The sequence below is a fragment of the Podarcis filfolensis genome (genome assembly GCF_964270895.1).
Source record: "Podarcis filfolensis genome assembly, chromosome: 15".
Taxonomy (NCBI): Eukaryota; Metazoa; Chordata; class Lepidosauria; order Squamata; family Lacertidae; genus Podarcis; species Podarcis filfolensis.
Window position 1 is genome coordinate 24,193,813 of NC_139618.1, and position 15,194 is coordinate 24,209,006.

Below are 15,194 nucleotides of genomic sequence, written 5' to 3' on the forward strand. Positions count from 1 at the left end.
GCACTGCACATTTAAAACTCTTTTGAACAGTCATGGCTTCCCCCAGAGATTTCTGGGAGCTGTAGTTTGTAAAGGGTGCTGAAAGTTGTTAGGAGACTCCCCTAGTACCCCTCACAGACTTACAATTCCCGGAGTGGTTTAGCAATCAATTCTGTTACTAGGGAACTCTGAGAATTGTAGCTCTGTGAGCAGAATCGGCGTCTCCTAACAACTCTCAACTCCTTAACAAACCACATTTCCCAGAATTCTTTGGGAGAAGCCATGACTTTATTATAATAGTGCTTTAAATGTATGGTGAAGATGTGGCCTGGGTATACAGACACATTATTATCGCACTTGCTTTTCTCCTTTTGACACGTCCCTGCCTGTCAATGTCCATCTTAAAATGTGATGCCCAGAACTGGGCACAAGATGTTCTTGAGCTACAACTCCCATCATCCTCTTCCACTGGGCATGCTAGCTAGGAATGATGGGAGTTGTAGTCCAGTGTCTTCTAGTCACCTTAGCTTGAGAGAGGCTGCCAGGAACAGCCTTTGTGATTCAGACGCATTGCCAGCAAGTGCAGTTGCGGGAAAAAATGCATGCAGAGCAAAATAGCTCTGAATGACTCAGGCAAGTGAGTCTAGGCCACACGCCGACAGGATTAATAAAATCCCATGGAGTCATTAGCCAGTTTGACCTGGGGGGGCCGGGAAATAATTGCCCTAGACGTGACAATTAGTCAGGCCACGAGCAGGGCAGTCGTTGAGTCACTCCCCAAAGAAAATGGTAGTGGAGAGTCAGTCCCAACAATCATCCCGCTGGAATGGAGGGATTACATAAGACTTGCTAGTAACTATAACCTTTATTGTTTGGATTAAATAGAGCAAAGTGGAGTTTGAGATGCTTGAATAAGAGCAAGCACAGCATCCACAATCCCTAACAGAGGGAGATGGCGGCAGCAGTTTGTGCACCAGATACTTCCAAGGTTAGATTACTGCAATGCGCTCTGTGTGTGGCTTCCCTTGCGCTCGACCCATTGGTTCCAACTGCCTGGACCAATGGTCGGGGACGAAGGGAGCTGTGGCCCAAAGCTGCTGGCAGGTGCTGGGCTGTGGAAGGGCTGTGATCAGGTTGTGCCAGGTGCCAGGGAGAGTTCAGGTTTCAGCAAGAGGCTGCTGGAACAAGGAAGCAAGAAGAGCAAGTGTAGCTTTTTCTGGGCAGCCTAAAAGCCAGCAGGCACCGGGATCTGCCTGCAAGGCTCAGCTGAGCACGGGGTGGGAAGATGGTGCTCGCGAGGTGGAGAGCAGAAGTGGAAAACAGGGCTGTCAGAGGCCTGTTATTAGCAAACCTGGAGATTTAATCTTAGGCAGCACACTAGGAAAAGCAACAGCCCAGCATTGCGTTTCCTAGAAGCGACACCAGGGGTCATGCTTCCTCATGAGCAAAGCTCATGGTTGGCCCTGGGAGGTAGTGGCGGCACAACGAAACCTGCATGGCGCACCTCGCGATTGCACATGACGGGTCCAGAGCGGGCAGCTGCGGGTCACCCTGGGCGATGAGGCGCTTGGGAAGAGGCTAAGGCAGACGGGCCATGAGGACTAGGGCTGCCAGGGAAACTTACCTGAAGGCGTCTGCAGGTGTGCTGCAAGTGTAGAGGTTCATGAAAGAACATGTCGTTCCCGGGGAGCTGTGTTTTGGAGGCAGTTCCCTTGGCAAATGGCCACGCTTTTTTTTATTTCCTGAGATAGGAAAGGCTGTGCCTTGAATAGCTGGGTGGCAGGCAGAAATCCCACAGGTGAAGCCCCCCGCCATCTTCATGCAGTCATAGTATGTGGCCAGCCTGGCAAAAAAGTGGACTCATCTCGTATCTTATTATCTAATTTCTTTCCTCAGGGCCTGTAAGACAGAGTTGTTCCGCCTGGCCTTTGGCTTAGAATCAGTTTGACTCCCTCCCCCTCTTTCTTTCTTTTTTCCTTTCTCCTCCTGTGATGAGGCTGCATTTTAATGTTTTAATGTTGTATTTTAATCTTGTTTTTAAGTTATAGTTCAATCAACTTGTTTTTATTATTGGTTGTTAGCCGCCCTGAGCCCGGTCTTGGCTGGGGAGGGCGGGGTATAAATAAAATTTATTATTATTATTATTATTATTATTATCTACACCAGTGGTTTTTTTAGACGTGGGTTCTCGGGTGTTGCTGGATTACAAAACCCATCATCTCCAGCCAGCTTTGCTAATGGTGTGGGATGATGGGAGTTATAGTCCAACAACATTTGGGGCCCCAAGATTGAAGAACACTGATCTACACCAGCTGGCAGGGGCTCTCCAGAATTTCAGATGGGGATGTCATTAGGGATTGAATTGTGCAAGCCATAGTTTTTCCCTGTTGAGGTTTCTAAGGGATGGGAGAATTCCTCGTAGAATTGCCCCACTAATTCAGCTGTGTTAAAGGCACAACAGTGCCAGTGTGGCATAATGGTTAGAGTGTTGGACTAGGACCTGGGAGTGCCAGGTTCGAATCCCCACTCGGCCGTGAAGCCCACTGGGTGACCATCTCTTAGCCCAGCCTACCTCACAGGGTTGTTGTGGAAAGGAAATGGGGAGGAGGAAAACCATATACACCACCTTGAGATCCTTGGAAGATAAAGGCCGTACAGAGAGAGAGAGAGCGCTCTGAAGATCTGGGCCAGACAACTCTGTATTATCTGAGGTAGATCTGAGGTAGATCACAGAACTACAGTTCCCAGCCCCCTTAACAAACTACAGCACCCAGGATTCTTTGAGGGGAAGTCACTTGATTTAAATGTTCATTGGATGTGCTTTAAATGTATAATGGTGTGCAGTGCTTGCTGCTGCTTTTTTTAAGAAAAAAAGGTGCCGCTACTATGTGCCCTTGGGTATCACCCAGTAAAAAAAACCAGCTGATGGTGTTGATCTGTCAGAAATTCTAGTTTAAAAGAGAGCTCCTCCGTGATATGATCGGATTGCTGTTCTGTTGCAAAGATAGTCTTGGTCAGAAGAGGGCGCCGCTGGCCTTTATGTATGGCTGCAGGGTTTGCAAATGTAAACACACCTTGGCAAAGGTTGAGTTTCTGTTTATGCCACCTGCTGTTCCTGTTTTGGAGCCGGCTCCTTGGTGTTCTGACTCTGCAACACCTGCCTGCAGGGCTGGTTGATTCGCACCCACTGCCCCATTTGATGTCATTTTAGTTTCCCACGGGCACCTATGTGGTTGCATTTTTTGAATCTGTACACACACACACACACACAGCTTTACTAATTCCTTTTAAAAAAATTACAGTGGTACCTCGGGTTACATACGCTTCAGGTTACATACGCTTCAGGTTACAGACTCCGCTAACCCAGAAATAGTACCTCAGGTTAAAAACTTTGCTTCAGGATGAGAACAGAAATCGTGCTCTGGCTGCGCGGCAGCAGCGGGAGGCCCCATTAGCTAAAGTGGTGCTTCAGGTTCAGAGCAGTTTCAGGTTAAGAACGGACCTCCAGAACGAATTAAGTACTTAACCCGAGGTACCACTTTGTTTAATTTATTAACAATATTAGAATGAGTTAAAAGAAAAGGAAAGAAAAAGATAGAGGAAAAAAACGATAACAATATGACAGTGGAATATACCAGTAATTAAGATTAAATAACTATATACTGTGGTACCTCGGGTTACAGACGCTTCAGGTTACAGACTCCGCTAACCCAGAAATAGTACCTCGGGTTAAGAACTTTGCTTCAGGATGAGAACAGAAATCATGTGGCAGCAGCGGGAGGCCCCATTAGCTAAAGTGGTGCTTCAGGTTAAGAACAGTTTCAGGTTAAGAACAGACCTCTAGAACAAATTAAGTTCTTAACCCGAGGTACCATTGTAAAACATATGTAGTTGGATGAACTTATTGTTTCCCTCAAATATACACTGATTCATGGGTCACTATGGTTTCAGTAAATGTGTTGCAAATATCATTAAATTTATCCATACATAATCTTCGTCTGGAAACAATCCGTTCAAGGGTTGCAAGAGTTGCCATGTCATCTATCCATTGATCAAAAGCAGTCGTATTTTTGTCCTTTCAATGTATCAATATCAATCTTTTGTAGTTGTAAGGGCACGTTGGCCAATAATCAAGCCCCATATATTAGGTATAGAATTAAAGATAATGTTATCTTCTGACATTCCCCCGTAATATGTGAAAACAACAGCTCAAGTTCCTCAAAACACATTTCAAACCAGCATTAAAGCACAGTTTGTCCTGACAGCAGTGCAGTGGCCAACATCTTCTGCACCTTAGTTTTCAAAAAAGCATGTCTCATGAAGGTCTTAGCCTGCCAGTGGAAGGATATTATTATTATTTATTGAATTTATATACCGCCCTATACCCGGAGGGCAAAGAGGGAGCCAGTCTAGCGTTTCTTGGGAGCGACTTCCATGATCTGGGGGCAGCCGCAGAAAAGGCTCTCTCATGTCACACCAACCAAGTTTCTGGTGTTGATGGGACCGAGAGAAGGCGATCAGTGTAAATGAAAACATGAGACTTACGGTTTTGTTACATGTGATTTTATTTTGGAGTTGTCTGTTTATTTTGGAGTTGTTTGTTGTTAAGTAGGTATATTATGTGAATAAAATAATAAAGGATTTGGGGGGGGGGGGAGAGAGAAGGCGTTCACCTGAGGATCTTCATACCTGGGCAGGGAGAGAGGCGCTCTTTCAGGAAACCTGGGCCCAAGGCTGATAATAGTAGTAGGCCGTCCTTAGCTTAACGGCTGCCATCGTGTCCCCCTTTTCTTCCAGCCAATGCCACCAGCGCCGCCCCCAGTGCCCCATCCCGCAGGATGTCCCAGCTGTCTTCCACCTTGAAACGCTATGTCGACGCTCCCCGCTACTCGGACACCTCGTCGTACAGCAAGGCCTCCACCAGCTATGGAAACTATTCTTCCTACTCCTCCAACCTGTCGTCCTCCTACCCGGACAAGGAGAAGATCGGCCTCAAGCCCACCGCGCCCTCCAGCTACCTCCGGACATCGGGCACCACCACGTCCTCCTCCTCCTTGACCTACGACAGGCGGCTGCTCCAACGCCCGGACTCCAGCACCAGGCTCAGCCCCAGTTATGGACGGATCCCGGTGAGAACCCCGGGCAGCGGGGGGCTGAGTGGAGGGGCCCCCAGCTACTCCTATGGAAACAGCCCTTCCACCAGCTACGGCGCCACGCTGGGCCGCAAGAAATCCAGCAGCCACTCGGACCTGGCGCGAGACATCACCTCCATGCACCTGTCGGACTCCTACCGCGCCGACCCGCCCCCTGCCCGTGCCTCGTACATCGCCCGCAGCCGCCAGGACCTGTGCCCGCTGCAGGGGTACTACCAGTCGGATTACGTCAAGGACTACCTGGAGTCCAGCAGGCGCAAAGGGGGGCGGTCCCCAGGCTCCGGCCTCCACGGCTCCACCCCAGAGGTCATCACGCCCACCCTGCGCCCCACCAGCTGCTCCTCGACTCAGCCATGGGAGCGGACAGACAGTCGGACGGACATCTTGGCCAAGGAGGCCCAGGTAGGGCTCTGCTCTGGCTTCAGGGATGGAAGTGGGGCAGGAGGCCTTGCATTGTGGTGTGGGGGAAAAGGGAGTTGGCGTTTTTGCTGTGTGTGTCGCAGGGCACAGCCGCAGCCAGAACAAGGCCTGTGAAAGGGGTTAGTTAGGAAGATAGGAAGCGGCCTCGTTCCGAGCCAGGCCATTGGTCCTTTTTAGCTCAGTGCAGTCATACCTTGGTTCTCGAACATAATCCGTTCCGGAAGTCCGTCCGACTCCCAAAAATGTTCAAAAACCAAGGCACAGTTTCCAATTGGCTGCAGGAGCTTCCTGCACTCAATCGAAAGCCGCGTCGGATGTTCGGCTTCTGAAAAACATTTGCAAACCAGAACACTGACTTCCGGGTTTGCGGCGTTCGGGAGCCAAAACGTTCAAGTCACAAGGCGTTTGAGAACCAAGGTACGACTGTATTGTGTCTACATGGGGGGGGGACGGGGACGTGTTGTCCACACTTCTGCTCACCCTGTGCCTAGAAAGCACGGGTCTGAGCAGTTTTCCACGGTGCTTTCTAGGCACGGGTTTGAGCAATTTTCCTTCCCCTGCCTTTCTCCTCTGGCAAACCTTCTCTTTAGTGCTAAATGAGAACTGTGCGAGTTAATTCTGTGCCCAGAACAGCTGCCTACCAGCTCCATCTGGTATGCTGGCTGAGACCCTGCCTGCCTGCCCACTGTCTCACCAGGGTGGCAAACGCTCCGGTTATCTATCCCGCTTGGACTACTGCAGTGTGCTCTGCGTGGGTCTACCTTTGAAAGTGACTCAGAAACTTAATCCAGAATGTGGCTGCCAGACTAGTGACTGGGAGTGTCCGCCAGGACCATATAACACCGGTCCTAAAGGATCTTCACTGGCTCCCAGTACATTTCCGAGCACAATTCAAAGTGCTGGTGTCGAGCTTTAAAACCTTAAGCTGCTTCATCCCAGATAACTGAGGGAGCATCTGCACCCCCATCATTCAGCCTGGACAGTGAGATCAAGCTCCAAGGACCATCTGGAAGTTCTCTACCTGGGAGAAATTACAGGGAACCAGGCAGTGGGCCTTCTCAGTAGTAGTGCCCGCCTTGTGGAACACTCTCCCATCAGATGTCAAAGAGATAAACAATTCTATGGCCTTCCGTAGATATCTGAAGGCAGGAAGTTTTTAATGTGTGGTGTAGTGTGCATTTTTTGTATTCTGTTGGAAGCCTCACAGAGCGGTTGGGGCAACCCAGTCAGATGGGCCATGTATAAGTAATAAATTATTATTAGTAGTAGTAGTAGTAGTAGTAGGAGTATTACTATTATTAACAGCAATCCACTTAAAACCCAGCTGCTGTTTGTTCTGATTCTGCACTGGAGATTGGGTTTCCCAGGGGAAAGCTTGCAGAGAAACGGATGTGTGGATTAGCCCTGGGTGGCTGGGGGGGGGGGGTCTCTGGGATTTCAGTCAGGGGACATTCTCAGCTCTGCCTGGAGATGCCAGAGATTGAAGTTGGGCCCCTCTTCCTGCACAGCAGATGATCTACGACTGAGCTACAGCCTTTCTCCAATAGGGAAACCTCCAGGTTGAAAAATGCATGTACCACCAGGGCTTAAAGAGCACAAGTAGCCATTTAATTGATCCACTGGTAAGATATTTCATTAAAAACAAACTTAATAACCTCCTTTTCAGTAGGCTAAAAAGATGCCCTGATTCATCAAGCTGTGGGCTTTAAAATAATTACTATTCTACAGCTCCTCTTCAAACTGCAGGTGGCTAGTGACATCTTAGAAGAAGCACTCCCTCCGGGGTGAGAATTCTGCTCCCGAGGCAGGTGTGTGGGAACCACAACTCCCATCAGCCCCTGCTGGCATGGCCAGCAGCCAGGGATGATGGGAGCTGTAGTTTAGCAACCTCTGGAGGGCAGAAGGCCTGTTCTAAAGGCATCCTCTAGCCCTTAAGGTGTAATTATTGGACTCCAGCTCTCGTTTTTCCTGATTGTTGTCCTGTGCTGACTGGGGCTGATGGGAGTTGGGAGCCCAGCAATCTCCAGAGGGCACTGGGTTGGGGAAAGCTGTTAACTCTCGGAACTTAAGGACATCCCCAAGAAGCTGAATGTTGGAAGGTTCAGGACAGGCAAAAGCAAGTGACTTCTTCATGCAGCGCATAGCTAAACCTAGACGGTTTTGAAAGAGGATGAGACGAATTCATGGAGAAGAGGGCTATCGATGGCTAGTAGCCACGATGACTATGCTCTGCCTTTGCAGTCGGAGGCAGTAATGTTTCTGAATGCCAGCTGTTGGAAACCACAGGAGAGGGAGAGGACTCTTGTGTTCAGGTTCTGTTTGAGGGCTTCGCACGGACATCTCTGGCTGATCACGGTGAAAAAAGGATGCTCCACTGGATCGGCCCCTGGCCTGATCCAGCAGGACTTTTCTTAAGTTCTTATGTTCATAAGGTGATGGCGCTTTGCTGTGGCACAGCAGATTCAATCGATCGCCTGAGGTTCCTTTAATCTGGTGCCCCATCCTTCAGTGCATCCCGTGTTGCTCTTCCAAATTCAGCACCAGTTTGCTTCATTTTGCAGGCTTATGTCTGCTTTAACGGTTGCTGGATTTGCTTTGCTTTTCGGGCACAGAAGTTGCCCCGTGGCTTCAGCAAGTAAACACACCAAGCAGGATTTTTTGTCAAGTGGAGGAGATCTGGTTCTTTTTGTTTGCTTTCCTTTCCAGGCTGTCTGTGTGTGGAATAACAGGTTTCGCTGGCTTAGCATACTGTGTGATATTTTTCTGCAGGGAGCAGGGAAGGGATGGAGGTTAGTTCCAGGTACCCACAGCCCTGTTCCCCTACTTCAGAATTATTGCTGGGTAGGGTGGGGGCATGCAAGTTTTGGTCATTTTGAAATTCACCCAGAGCTAAGCTCTAGGTAAATCTTGGCTCATGTTCAGCTCTGGGTCCATGTTGGCCCCAACTTCCCATGCGCTTCTGGGTCTTTTCTGCACCTGGGAGGCCACCGGAAAATGTGGTCATGTCACGGCGACCTGATTTTGTCATGCAAGGGTCAGGTCAAACGTGGCCAAACTTGAGTCACTTGTTCCCACAACCAGCCTTTGCCCCAGGCTCTCTGTGTTCCTGGATCAGAAACACCTGAGCAGCCGCAGTGCGAAATATTTCTGCAAAGAGCAGTGTCGGTCACCGACGTGCCCTCATGGATGCAGGGCCAAGGAGAAACCAACAACTGTCTGGAGCGAATGGAAAGTTCTGCCAGGCATGGATTTAACTCTCTGTGGTTTCTGTTCTCAAAACAGCAGGCTTAAGCAAAGGCTGTTTAGGTTTGGTTCTTGTAACGCGACATATTATTGAGAGCCATATTATTATATTGAGAGCCAGTGTGGTGTAGTGGTTAAGAGCAGTCAACTCGTAATCTGGTGAACTGGGTTCGCGTCTCCACTCCTCCACATGCAGCTGCTGGGTGACCTTGGGCTGGTCACACCTCTCTGAAGTCTCTCAGCCTCACTCATCTCACAGGGTGTTTGTTGTGGGGGAGGAAGGGAAAGGAGATTGTTAGCCGCTTTGAGACTCCTTAAGGGGAATGAAAGGCAGGGTATCAAGTCCAAAACACTCTCTCTCTCTCTCTCTCTCTCTCTCATATAATGTGCATTGGCCAGAATGTTCATTTGCATGACAAATGCCTTTACTTCACACTTCTTGTTCACCTTGACAGGCAGAAGTCATGGGAGGTGGGCTCCAAGCTGTGTTAGAAACTCAGATATATAAGCTAAGCACCAAATTGCTCCTTAAAAAGAGGGTTATGGCCACCAGAACAGAATACCTAGTTGCTATTTTGGAGGCAGACTGCTCGAAAGTTGAATTTTTTCAATATGACTTTTTGGTTCCTGAAATTCATTCTGATTGTGCAGATAAAAGGTAATAGGTAGAATTCTACAGGATGTGCTGCTGGTGCATGCAAAAAAAAGTCAAGATCCATCCAAGGATCCCCAGACATGCGCTTACAGATGGTGGAGACGTCAGACGTCATCCTGGCAGCCGGGCATCTTCAATTGGTCGCAAGTGGCCGATAGCCAGGTGCAAAATGCAGCTGACAAATTTCAAACGCTGGTTCCAAGGTAAAACAAGCTTCCCGTGTGAGGATGGAGAACCTGTGGCTCTTGCTGGACTACAGCTGCCATCTTGCTGGTTGTGGCTGCTGGGAGCAAATGAAACATAGGAATCTGCTGCGAGATAATCTCGTTCAGCAAGGCTTGGATTACTATGACTTGGTGTGATTCTCCAGACTTGAAGACAGGCTGTCTTCCCTCTTAACTGGAGGTGCCATCGGGGATTGAACTAGCAGCCTGCACTGGCATTCCTGCCCAACACGCAGACTAATCTCTGTTGCAGGAATGTTAAAGTGCAGTTTTTATTTTATTTATTGGATTTGTATACCGACCTATACCCAGAGGTCTCAGGGCAGTTGACAGAAAAGATCACAATATATTAAATCAAAACAAGAACAATAACCCAGCAACAACCCCTCCCCACCAAAAAAGAGCCACATTTTAAAAGGGTATAGGATGTCCATCAGGTCAACCAAAGGCCTGATTAAAAACAAAGGTTTTTGCCTGGCGCCTAAAGGTGTGTAATGAAGGCACCAGGCGAACGTTCCTGGGGAGAGCATTCCACAGATGGAGAGCCACCTCAGAGTATTATTTTGCCTCATTCCTCCTATCCTACAGTGACTTGCACCGTGAAAGCTAAATACAGTGGTACCTCAGGTTAAGTACTTAATTCGTTCCGGAGGTCTGTTCTTAACCTGAAACTGTTCTTAACCTGAAGCACCACTTTAGCTAATGGGGCCTCCTGCTGCCGCCGCGCTGCCAAAGCCCGATTTCTGTTCTTATCCTGAAGCAAAGTTCTTAACCTGAAGCACTATTTCTGGGTTAGTGGAGTCTGTAACCTGAAGCGAATGTAACCTGAAGCGTATGTAACCCGAGGTACGACTGTAAACGTATCTGTGTGTATCGCACGACACACACAAACATGTATTCTAGAGCACAATACTCACAAGGTAGCTAAGTGCAACGAGATACTACAGCGCATGATGATATTGACATAGTTACCGCGGTTAGTTATTAACTATAAATGGATAATACACCAGTTACGCCAAGGAGGGCAGGTTCTGGGGGTCGCTCCGTTTGTCCCATCAGCACCCTGCTAATGCGCCGTGTGTGAGAGCTTCCTAAAAGCGTAGAGAAAGGAGAAAGGTGAGGTGTCCTGTCTAAAAAACACATCCTGGGGCACAAGCCCCAGGCATGGAGCCCTGCCTCAGATTAGAACCCCTCAATGCAAAGATTCTCAGGCCTTCTTGCCCTTGGGACTGAGTCTCCTAGGGAGGACCACTTCCTCCCAGTCCTGGCAGCGAACAGGTGATCTGGCAGCAGAGCTCAGAGCCTGTGTAATTAAGTCTCCCTGTCAATCTCTCCCTCCCTGCCTGGCACTAGTCCCCTGAGTTTATGTAACAGGTATAATTGTTTAATGCTCGCTTAAGAACACACACAAACTCTTGCTATGTCAATAGGCCCCCGTGGAGCAGATTAGAGAAGGTTTGGGGTGGGGCCTGCCTGCAGGTGCTCCCCAGAGTGTGTCACGGACCGAGACAGCTGTCTCAGCACATGGAGGTGTGTGTGCACATGTGTATATGCACACAGGCGCCTCAAGGGCGTGATTCCCTGGTTCTTCCTCTGTGCATGATAGAGCAATGTGCAATTAGTTCGCCTTTAGGGATGCGACGTGCGCGGGATGTTTGGCGCATGAGCTCACACCCGCGGCACACCGTCAGAGCGCTTTTGTGTCGCATTTAAATATTTGTGGCTTCCCACTGAGTCCACAGCCAGCGCTCAGCAGAGGACCCCAAATAGTGACACCGTAAGGGTCCCAATTTATTTCCCCGTCCATAAATCTATAAAGTCATTGTCCTTAGATTGGTGTCAGGCAGGGACCCCTTTGAAGCAGACCCTCACCAGTTTCAGGCCCACGTTTTCAGTTTTGAATGGCATACCCCAGTCGTGCGAGAGTGATGGCTGCAGGTGCTGCTGAGCATGCACAGAGTGAATTCCTTTCTCGCCTAAGTAACTGCAACTGGTCTCCACGTGTTTAAGATTGGAGGGCAGGACTTCCACATCGTGCTTTCAAGAGCCTGTCATATGCTCACCCCCTTTTCACAAATAAATATAATTGATAGGGAAGGACATTAGAGAAAAATGAGGGGGTCTAATAATAATAATAATTAAAAAAAATAATCAGTGGGACAGTCCAGCTAATCTAAGTACAGTGGTACCTCGGGTAATGAACTTAATTCGTTCCGTAGTTCCGTTCTTAACCTGAAACCGCTCTTAACCTGAGGTACCACTTTAGCTAATGGGGCCTGCTGTGCCGCCGCCACACAATTTCTGTTCTCATCCTGGGGCAAAGTTCTTAACCTGAGGTACTAATTCCGGGTTAGCGGAGTCTGTAAACAAAACCTCCACAAAGAATGTTGTTTCAGTGGTTTAGAGTCTCCATGGAGAGATTTAAAAACATATTTCCTAAGCTTGTTTCCTGGTTATGTTTCCAAGTGAAGTAAGACAAGCAAAAGCATTTCGTCGAAGCCTTCATCCTTCTATTTGTGCGATGCAGTTTTGTTTGCGAAAACAAAGCCCCTAAATAATGTTGTTTTCTATGGTTTGGAATCTCTGTGGACGGAGACAGTCTATCAGAGTAATAACTTGTGGAGGGGCGTGGCAGCGCATGCCCTTTTTGTGAGCTTTTCAGGGGCATCAGATTGGTCACTGTGGGAAGCAGGAGGTTGGGCAAAGATGGATCTTTGCTGCCAACCCTGGCAGATTCAGAGCTAAGGAGGCACAGCGGTGATGCCCAGATTGGTGTTGGAAAGATGGCTTGGGGCAGTGCTATTTTTCTAGAAAAACCAGGCGCTGGAACTCACCCTTGTTCTCTTATAATGGCAGTGATGCCCGCCTGAGAGGGGCCAGAACTGAGTTCTGGTGAGTTCCAGCTGAATAAAACACACCATGGCTTGGGAACAGAAAGAGGTTTCTGCTCCTCCTCCTCCTCCATCACCACTCCTTTTGTGATTCAGGATTCAGCTGTGTTTGACTAGTACCCAGAGCTGGCAGCTTAGAGGAAGAAGGAGGGTCCTGGCTGGGTGGAAGCAGGAAGAGTCGGCTGCAAGAGCTCACTTGCCACGGCTGGTACATTCAGTGCTCCGCCACCACCAACTGTTTGTGAACACAGCAGAGATGACATAACCAGGGATGGGCAATGCCAAGGATGGCAGATCCAGCTGGCGTGCCACTCGCTGGGAGCAACAGAGGTGCCCTTCCAGTCTTGCAGCACTTGCTTTGGTCTCTCCTCCATGGCCCAGCCCCTTGTTCCTGTCTCCACAGAGTGACTGAAGGTTGCCATTCTAAAAGGCAGCATAGACACTCATGGGGGTGAGGGGATGCCTGCTTCATCATAAGACAAACCAGAGTTTGTCCTCCGAAACCTGTTTTCTCCAGTGTTGAGGTTATCATACGAGTCAGTGGGTGTATTTCTGAGCACGTGCAGAGTGCCACTCCCTCACCGCTGGGCAGCAACCAGCTGCCACTTAATATAGGCGAAGGGTATGTAAGTGAGAGGGCATAACCAGGACCCAAGTGTGTGCTGTGGTTCTGCGCAGACACAGAAACTGGCATCAAATAATCGAGAAAACTTCAGTGTTGTAAAAAAGCAACTTTCTGGTCCTCAAGATGGAAAATGCACGCTTGGAACTGTGTGGGTCAGGCTAGGTGAAATCTCAGAAGCTCTTCAGTGCCGCCAGTTTTGGTGGGGAAAGCCACTCAGGACATGCTCAGGGGCTCCGTTGCGATGCAGGTGGATGCAGGGTATACAAAAATGTCTTGAGAGCTAAGCCCTGGGGAACTATTTGTTCAGAGTAAGCCCTTCAGTAGACAGCGTTGCAAGGAGGGCTTGTTTGTTTGCTTGGCTGTCGCCGGTCACTTCCATAATTCAGGGAAGTTTTCCATGTTTGCAGTAAACTCAGCTAGACTAGAAACAGGTGGCAGAGAGCACTTAACATTCTGGGAGACGCCTGCTTTGCAAAGGTTCACGTGCCCTTGCATGCATGCATGCATGGCCTTCTTGAACTCTCTCACACCACAGCCGGTAACTTTCCACTCCAGCCTGAGCAAAGCAGGTGGGCAGGTGGGCTGCATGGCGATTTACTGCTGGTTAGACCCAGCACTTCACGGCTGGGCACACTGAGTTGGTGAAATCCAGAGGTAGGATGGCAGAGTGGACTGTACCACTTCATGGTAGAGGTGTCAGGCCAGCAGAGGGTACCATTTTCTCAATCCTCCCTCATTTAAAACAAACATAGGTCCCTGCCAACAGAAAACTAGCAGAACAGGGAATGAACTGGACTAGAACCTCACCCCCCTAATACATTAGTGTGAGTAGTAGTTGTTTTCTAACTTGCAATCACTTTGTTTTTAAGTGAGAAAGGAACTTCCTCCTCTGCCCCCATTCCATGCACACAGTCTGAAGTGGTACGGTTCTCTCCCCCCCCCCTTTTAGGGCTCCACTACCTTGGTGCACGGGATGCGAGTGGCACTGTGGTCTAAACCACTGAGCCTAGGGCTTGCTGATCAGAAGGTCAGCAGTTCGAATCCCCGCAACGGAGTGAGCTCCCGTTCTTTGGTCCCATCTCCTGCCCACCTAGCAGTTCGAAAGCATGTCAAAGTGCAAGTAGATAAATAGGTACCGCTCCGGCGGGAAGGTAAATGTCGATTCCGTGCGCTGCTCTGTTTCACCAGAAGCAGCTTAGTCATGCTGGCCACATGACCCGGAAGCTGTCTGCAGACAAACGCCAGCTCCCTCGGCCTATAGAGTCGTCCGCGACTGGACCTTACGGTCAGGGGTACCTTTACCTTTACCTTGGCACACAGATTGGGTAAAATGAATGAGGTAGAATAACATCATTTATGCAAATTAATCACGTAAACGACGTTCGGTACGTCATTTCGCCACAGCTTTTATTTGGAAGGTGAACTCGTGTTGCGTGCGACAAAGGCAGGGCAGAACAGGGAGCGATACTTAGAATTATAGAATCGTAGAGGTGGAAGGGGAACCCCAAGAGTCAATGTAGTCCAACCCCCTGAAATGCAGGAATCTTCTTCCATTGTTAGTCCTGCATGGGCAAAGATTGCAGCACTTCTCAAGCAATGTGTATCTGAAGCCTAGAGCTTGTAGCCTCTAGTCCAGAAGCAGCCATTGCTCCTGGTTCGGGTGGCCCCTCTAATTCTGCCAACTTAAAACGCCTATCTGCCCATATCCCAATCTGCAACCATGCCCCTCCCCGCCTTTGAAGATGCAGGTATGAAGTAATAGCAAAGGTGAAAGTACCTCTGAGCATGTGCAGAGTGCCTTTCCTCTCACTACTGGGGGGAAATGCAACCTGGCCCCCATCACATAAAATTAAGGAGCAGGTGGTCTTTCCAGGGACTGGTGGCAGGACTCTAAGCCAAACCTGAACCCTGGCAAAATCTCTGTCGCTAACCACCCACCAAATACCAGCGCTGTTCCTCTTCTTCACACCCCATGCCAGCACTCTGAGAACAACCCAAAATTAT

General features: G+C 49.1%; 1 protein-coding gene across 6 annotated transcripts in view; it reads left to right on the top strand.

Annotated features, from left to right (window-relative positions):
* The window catches only part of USP2 (ubiquitin specific peptidase 2), an 83,166-nt gene that overhangs the window by 24,744 nt on the left and 43,228 nt on the right, over positions 1-15,194 (top strand). For all 6 annotated transcript variants that reach the window (XM_083588678.1, XM_083588677.1, XM_083588680.1 and 3 more), the window contains one exon: positions 4,777-5,534. In XM_083588678.1, the coding sequence (XP_083444804.1) occupies positions 4,818-5,534 (717 nt within the window). In that variant the 5' untranslated portion in view covers positions 4,777-4,817. The remainder of the gene's footprint in view (positions 1-4,776; positions 5,535-15,194) is intronic.